Source organism: Poromitra crassiceps (genome assembly GCF_964638095.1).
Source record: "Poromitra crassiceps genome assembly, chromosome: 14".
In the NCBI taxonomy this organism is placed as follows: Eukaryota; Metazoa; Chordata; class Actinopteri; order Beryciformes; family Melamphaidae; genus Poromitra; species Poromitra crassiceps.
This window is the reverse complement of record NC_139633.1, coordinates 35,936,125-35,944,081: the sequence shown is the minus strand read 5'-3', so window position 1 is coordinate 35,944,081 and position 7,957 is coordinate 35,936,125. Positions and strand designations below refer to the sequence as shown.

General features: G+C 42.3%; 1 protein-coding gene across 1 annotated transcript in view; it reads left to right on the top strand.

Moving 5' to 3' along the window:
• Window positions 1–235: 235 nt before the first annotated feature.
• LOC310789456 (nephrocystin-1-like) overlaps window positions 236–7,957 on the top strand; it is a gene marked incomplete at its 3' end in the record, with an annotated part of 55,112 nt that continues 47,390 nt past the window's right edge. Inside the window, exons 1-5 of the mRNA XM_083651099.1 lie at window positions 236–519; window positions 2,948–3,012; window positions 3,227–3,287; window positions 3,979–4,112; window positions 5,651–5,837. Coding sequence (XP_083507225.1) covers window positions 454–519; window positions 2,948–3,012; window positions 3,227–3,287; window positions 3,979–4,112; window positions 5,651–5,837 — 513 coding nt within the window. The 5' untranslated portion in view covers window positions 236–453. The remainder of the gene's footprint in view (window positions 520–2,947; window positions 3,013–3,226; window positions 3,288–3,978; window positions 4,113–5,650; window positions 5,838–7,957) is intronic.

The window sequence follows — 7,957 nt, the reverse complement described above, 5'->3', positions numbered from 1 at the left end:
TCCAGCGACGTTGCCACTTGGGTGGACATAACCTCGCGTCACCAGGCTCTTCTCGGGGAGAAAAGGGTGGACTTGCAACCATGCAACTAAATGACCATAAAGTGTGAAGCTGTTACAATACAGTAGGTGGCGGTAATGCAACAATTAAGAATGCCAACCGCCATAAAACACCGGAGGAGAAGAAGAAGAAGAAGAAGAAGAAGAAGAAGAAGAAGAAGAAGAAGAAGAAGAAGAAGAAGAAGAAGAAGAAGAAGAAGAAGAAGAAGAAGAAGAAGAAGAAGAAGAAGAAGAAGAAGAAGAAGAAGAAGAAGAAGAAGAAGAAGAAGAAGAAGAAGAAGGTTGCCCAGCGACCAATGGCAGGACGTCTGCATGTTTGCTAACGCTAGCTAGTGCTGTCAGATGGAGTAGCAGCATCTGCAGAGCTGCACATGTGGGCTGTTTATCTTTGTGCAAATGCCTCCAAAACGAAAAGGACCTTTGCAACTTGTCCAGAGAGACACGGACGACATCAAACGACAGGTTTGATAGTAAACTATGGTTGAATGTAGCCTCAACGAGAGACTCATCAGAATGACTGATGAGTCTCTCGTTGAGGCTAGGTTGAATGTAGCCTGGTATCCAGCTCCATATGAATCACAGTTGTCAGCAGCACCTACTCTTCATTCAGCACTTTCATTGGGGCTGGTTACCAGGCTAGGCTGAATGCAGTCGCTTGAGTCTTGATCTACGAGCTGTGCTGTGTGAGTTCCTTTGTACCACGCTTCTGTATTTCACTGTGATGTTCTGTCGACACCAGGAAATGAAAGGTACCATGTAACGTTACAGGCGGCTGAACTGAAACAAAGTTTGTGTAGTAGATCCTGTCATCACGCTACCAGATAGGAGAGGTACTATGCACACACGTATCCAGATAGAACAGCAAGTCAAGTCAGAGCAATTCAACAGCCCAGTATCATTCAATTCAATATATGAAAGAAAACTCAATTTCTTAGACTTTTAAAAGTAAAAAAAAAAAGGTTCAAAACACAAGTGTTATGTTTTTGTTATCAAATTTGTTTCAACTTCAACAAATTCAATCATTCCATATACAAGTTCAGAAAACAGAATTTAAATTAAATCGTCTGCTGGAACAAATCAAATCACTTTGAATCAAAGTCATTTACACAACCAAGATATTTTCTCAAGACTAGAATCATCACAGTCGAGTCCCGAGTCACCAGAAACCTAGCCCCAGAAGTGACCCTACTACTGTACTCTGTATATTATATTTAATATACTCGTGCACATAGCGTTCCAATAGGCAATAAAGGGGAAAGGCTGTTCAAAACGCTCTCCTACCGGTCTCAGACGTCCGATTGCAGACCGAAGATATGATAGTCCTCCTACGGAAGCCAGTAATTTAGCCCACCTCGGCAGAATTTTCCAGCCCATAATTGTTAATACTTGGCCAATAAGTATGTAACATACAAAATAAAATTAACAGTAATATCTTCATTTAACTCATTGAGTGCCAGCCACTTTTGGAGAACGGACGCTCCCAGTGCCAGAGTTTTCAGAGCGTTTTCAGTGATTTCTCGAGGCCCACAGAATATTGTGTGATATTACTATGTAAACACCGAACACGCAAAAAGAACAAGGAGACTCTATTGTATCATCAGCAAAAAAAAGTTTATTGATACCATTTTCCGTTCTTTAGTTATGAGCCGGAGAAGATAGGTTGTTTTCAGCGTTTTCAGGCATTTCAAATTATAAGCTGAGATATTCAGCCTTTTGTGAAATGCAGCATTTCAAGCACATTCACTGACTCTAGATACGGTAATATTTTCTGATGTAGTGATGTGGTGTAGTTGTGTCCTGCCCTGCGTGCCCCACCCCCCCTCCCCCCCCTCAGCTGAAAACTCCTCCCCACACTAGTAACACACAGCCTCGCACCAAGCGTCTAGGAAGCCTGGGAAGCGCCGCCTCCCAGGCAGCGCAACATGGAGAAGCCACACGCGGACTGCAGTGAAAGGTTTGGCTTTTCAGTGTCGCGCTGCTGCTTTTCTAGCGGCTAATCATGTGGAGAAACTATGCTGACAGACAGACAGAGGCAGAAGGACTCAGTTGTGTGCGCGGATTGACTGTGTTCGCACGCACCGTCAGTTGCAGCCAGAACAATCTACATGGCTCTAGACTGCAGCATGAGCGGGTTCTCTTTCATCAAGGCTATTTCAGGCTGTGTATTCCTGACATTTCTGTAATCTGGAGAGCACTGTCGCCACCTAAGGGTTCTGTAAAATAGGTTATAGACCTCCAATAGCTACTATAGTTGTACAGGAGCTGCGGAAGGCTTTGATCGACGTCCCACCGTCAAAAAACGCATTGGACGTCGAAGGACGTCCGTGGCACTCTACGTCACTATTTAATTGGACGTCGAAGGACGTCCATGGCATTCAATGAGTTAATGTAGAATGCAAAGGACATGTAGCTGGCTTGTTACACTCGCATTCCAGGAATATTGTTATTTACCGCAGCTCTTACTGTGGCTGGTTGGATGCTCCAAGCCAGCAAGCAGCACTCTGCTTTGGCTTGGAAACGGCTATCCGCCCGGAGGCACCCTCCCGGTCCTCTGCTCCGAGGCTCGCGCAGTGAGCCAGCCAGCGTCTACGCACTCCACAGCGCTGTATTTACATGATATTGTGTTTGTACACAGACTTATTGAAACGTGACCGGTAGCTTTCAGATTTGTCCGGTAAAATACATAATTTTGCGGTGCGGAGCGGTGCCGGCTTGTTCTGCCCCAAATCGAGTGGGATCCATAATGTGGATCACAGGCTATGTCCTGCCTCTCTAGCCTGTTTCAGTGGGAATACGTCACAAAGACCCATTTCAGCTTGTCTTTAAACTGTGTGTACTAGTCATTTGACTCGAATGGCCACCTCTGCTCTGGGCTGTTTCTCTAACCCAGGTTGACAGTCTGCTGCAGGATGTGCAGAAGAGTCGGTGTGGAGCCACTGAAGAGGCGTTTCACAGGTAAACAGACAGACCGACAGACAGACAGACAGACAGACAGACAGGCAGACAGGCAGACAGACAGACAGACAGACAGACAGACAGACAGACAGACAGACAGACAGACAGACAATGTGTCCAGTTAACAAACAGAACATGTGATGTCCATGACAATGTGTCCACTTAACAAACAGGACATGTGATGTCCATGACAATGTGTCCACTTAACAAACAGGTGTCGAGAATTGCAGACCTCGGCTCAGAAGATGATGGGAACACTGAAGAAGCTGACCAAGGTTAGTGCCATACTGTCATACTTTTAGATTACACTTAAAAGACGTCACCGGAGAAAAAAACGCTGATTTATTTGCACATGATCTCAAACATATTTGAAAACTGAATTAAAATCAACTCTCAATAACTGTCAAACTAAATGAATTCAAATCAACTCTCAATAACTGTCAAACTAAATGAATTCAAATCAACTCTCAATAACTGTCAAACTAAATGAACGCCTGCAAATTGTTTACAGTTTTGGGATATGTGTGAGATCATGTGCAAAACAAATCAGTGTTGTTCTCCTTTTTTCTAAGATTATTTTTGGGGGTATTTTGTCTTGATCAGATAGGACAGTAGGCAGACAGGAAAGGTGGGGAGAGAGAGAGGATGACATGTGGCAAACGACCACGGGTTGGATTTGAACCCGGGTCGGACACGTGAAGAACAGCCTTTGTGGTGCGCGTTCTACCAGGTGAGCCACCAGGACGCCCAGAAGTTCTCCTTGAAGCCTAAATAAGCTGTAAAGAGTTCAGCAGTAGAATGAGCCTCAAGTTCTGCATCACAAAAATGACAAACAACTAATATGACCTGTTTTCTTTGGTCTTTTCCAGACAGTTTGATGTAACCCTACTATATTGTGTTGTGTCTGATCAAAGCTGACTCTTAACCTAAACTGAAACAATAACCTGCTGTCTGTGTTGCCGTCAGGCCGATGAGCCGGCTCCGGTGGGGAACTACGAGCAGAGGAAGCAGGAGGAGGAGAGACGACTGCAGGGCCTCATGGAGCATCTCCACAGCCTCTCTCTGGAGCTTTCACCTCCAGGACCCAGCGCTGCTGCACGGTAGGGGTGGGCCATATGGCCCTGAAATAATATCACCATATTTCAGGCTATTTCTGCCATAACCATATTCTTGACGATATGACAAAATATGTTATTATTAGTTTCAAGAACATGCAACAAAATAAGTGTGTTGTATTCAGCTTATGTTCAGACGCGGGAGTGGGCCAAATTATTCCGGGTTGTTTTAACACTTCCGGTGGTCACGGCGCGAAATATAAAAGAACGTCAAATAAGAGAGTTGTTCTTGTAGCGGACAGTGCAGGGGGTAAAACAAAGAATGTAGCCTACTACTTTGAGCTCGGTACACAGCAAGCAAGTGGAGTATCCACTGTTAGCCAGGTCAGATAACGTTATCATCGACAATGACGGGCACTTTCTTGTAAAACATACCTGGACTCCAACAAAGAAAGCTTCAGATGGTTTTCTCTCCTCCGAGTGCAGCTCGAGCCACTTACATCTATAAGACCTGCAGATGTTAACGTAATTCCCTGGAATGCGAGAATTAACGAGCCAGTTACATGGCATTGCATTCTTAGACATTGCCGTTTGCTTTTATTTGGTATGTTACATACAATTGGCTAAATTATTAGTTAATTCAGAGTTAGATGCTATTGGAGCAGCCAGCCTTTTTCTTTCTTTTTTTGCCAGAAGTCGTCACACGACCACACAACCGGGTCAAATGGGCGTGGCTACATAAGGTGAATATGTCAGCAGAAACGTAACGTAACAGTTTGCCTTCAAATGTTCAAATATGCTTTAAGTATTACCATGGTTTGTTGAAGGAGGAGTTTCACCGGCAGGACGTAGCGCTTGGGAGGATTACGTTATCCTCCTCCTGGAATAGGCTCCCCGAACCGACCAGAGGAGGCACTAGTGCAGCGACCAGGACTCATATCCTCAATCCGGCTTCCCACCCGCAGACACGGCCAATTGTGCCTGTATGAATGAATGAATGAATGAATGAATGAATGAATGAAAATTTTATTTACGTGTCAGGACAATTTACATGACCCATCCCACATGGGATTATCAGACACATCAACATACAGTTATTTCCATATCTATTACGGTGCATGAACAATACAAAACTGTACAAACACACACACAGCACACGCGGCATCAGCAGCAAAACACAGATTTAACTACAATGTATATTAAGTAAAATATATGAATTATCTATCATATGTCATCTTTTTCCTCCTATCCCACGCATGAGAGATATATTCGGAAAAAGCAAAGATGTTGTCAAAGAGAAATTCAAGTATGGCACCTTCTTCAAAATCTAACAGGTTTAACTCAGGGGAGTGAACTTTTTTAAATAGTATCTCTCGTAAGTCATGATACAAAGGGCAATACAAAATAATGTATGTACGCCCGACAAACTGGAGGTAACACAGGGGCTCGAACCTGCGACCCTTGTGTTGCTATACGAGGAATCTACCGGTGTACTAGCCGGACGCTCGTCTGGTTAATTAACATTGCAAAGTCGTGTTAAGACGGTGTGGCTCTTTTTCCACATGCTTTGTTTTGATCCACAGTCACACCTCCAAGGAAGACAGCGAGGAAGATGACGACGATGACGACGATGACAGTGACGATGACGACGGTGACGTCAATGATGAAGATGAGAAGAGAGCAGTGAAGCCGCCTTCTCAGTCTGACCCTCGTATCTACACAGCACTCAGCGACTTCAGAGGAGAACAGGAAGGAGATCTTTCTGTTCAGGTGAGTTACTTCCTGTTTCCCGAGATCTCCCCTGCGAGGGCAGCATTCGGCCCACAAGGCATCGTGATGGTTCATCATTTCCTGCACATGGAGCAACATGGCAGAAGAAGCCATAAATAAATGATCACATTCATACAAACAATATTAGGATTTAGTCTTCAATGACATGAACTCATCGGTAACATCTAATAATCATCTACAGAGTATTTGTCACATTTCAACCGCTTATTAGTTGTAGTTCACATTCAACTGTTCAACAGATTTAGAGTTCTCACCGGGCCTGAAAATTCAAACCCCACCCGACCCGACCAGAGTAAGTTGAAGCCCGAGCCCGTCGTGCTGAGTCGGGTCCCGTCGGGCTGAAACTCTAAGCAGATTATCTATAGAGTCTATGTGACAATTGATGAACATACATGTTACACTAGGTTCAGGTGTGTGGAACAGGAAGAAACAGAATCTGTTTGTTAAATGTAAACTAATAAGCTTTTCATACAACATCTACAGACAAAGACAAACAGTTGAATTGTTGAATCTCAACTAGGGCTGCACAATTAATCGTATTTTCATCGTCATCGCAATATGAACATGCGCAATAAACACATCGCAAAGACTGCCTGAAACGCAATGAATAACAAAAGTGGTTTTATTTACACGCGTCATGCATTCCCACTCAGCATCGGATCATTTTGTCTTGTGTTGTAAATCCAGCGTACACCTTTCCCTTGCAACAGTGCGCTCCGCCCCTCTGCCAAAGCCCAAACACGCTGTGTGTAGTTTCAGCTAGAGTCAGTGTGTATTTCATTTCTTTATTCAGTGGGCATAGGCTATGTTTGGGGTCTATATTAGCATTATTAAAGCAGAAAGACATAGGAACTGTATAGCTAATATGCATGCTTTAATATCTGTTTATTTATCGCAAGTCGTATCGTCATCGCTATATTGAACAATGTTATCGCACATCGCAGATTTTCCTCATATCGTGCAGGCCCAATCTCAACTAATAAACTGTTACTATACTCTGTAGACTCTGTGTAGGTGGACTATCCAAATAAAGTGTTACCATCTCGCTAATCTTTTACTACTAAGGCCCCTTTCACTATTTCTATAAAATGGCTTCTTATAACCAGGTCTAATTTTCCATCTTCTCGAATAATCATGAAAAAGAGGTTTTCTGTAAAAAATAAATAAAAGAGACAAAAAGGCACTCTTCAATGTGTTTGCATGACTGCAAAATAAATTGCTTATTTGTTAAGCGGAACTCATGGTCGGGTGTCAAGCTGTCACGCTGCAGCTGGCGAACCTGCCGGCGTGCAGCTCCCCGAAAATGTAATATAATATAATGTAATGTAATGTAATGTAATGTAATGTAATGTATTGTGATATAATATGATTATAATATAATATAATATAATATAATATGATATGATATGATATGATATAATATGATATAATATGATATAATATAATATAAAATAATATAATATGATATAATATGATATAATATAATATAATATAATATGATATAATATGATATAATATAATATATTATAATATAATATAATATAATATAATATAATATAATATAATATAATATGATATAATATGATATAATATAATATAATATAATAATATAATATAATATAATGTAATGTAATGTCGATGGGGAGATAACAGGAGCGAGTGAAAGCTATGACCAAGTATATACACTACATTCTCTCCTTGGGCTAACTTCTACTCATTGAAATCCTAGTGAATTCACACCATTGACTCATTTTGCTGGGGACTCCCCTGGACCCCCTCATCAAGCTGACATTGGAGCATGTATGTCTAGCTGCCGCCGTGCTGTCCTAAAGTTTCTCACTTGATCAATTGAACGGAGGACATTTTCTTTCATCCTGGCCTTTTTATTTGGTCTTAAAAATGTTGTCCATCATCTTGACTTCAACCAGCAGAGGGCGCTCATGCCCTTCAAACAGTGTTTCCACAGTTCTAGTCCTAGTATAATCATTCTGAAATCTAGGCTGATACAGAGTGAGTGAGCTAAAGAGAGAGTGGTGCCAACTGATGTCCAAAATGATAGACACGTGACTCACATAGCTATTAGTGTGTGTGGGGGAACA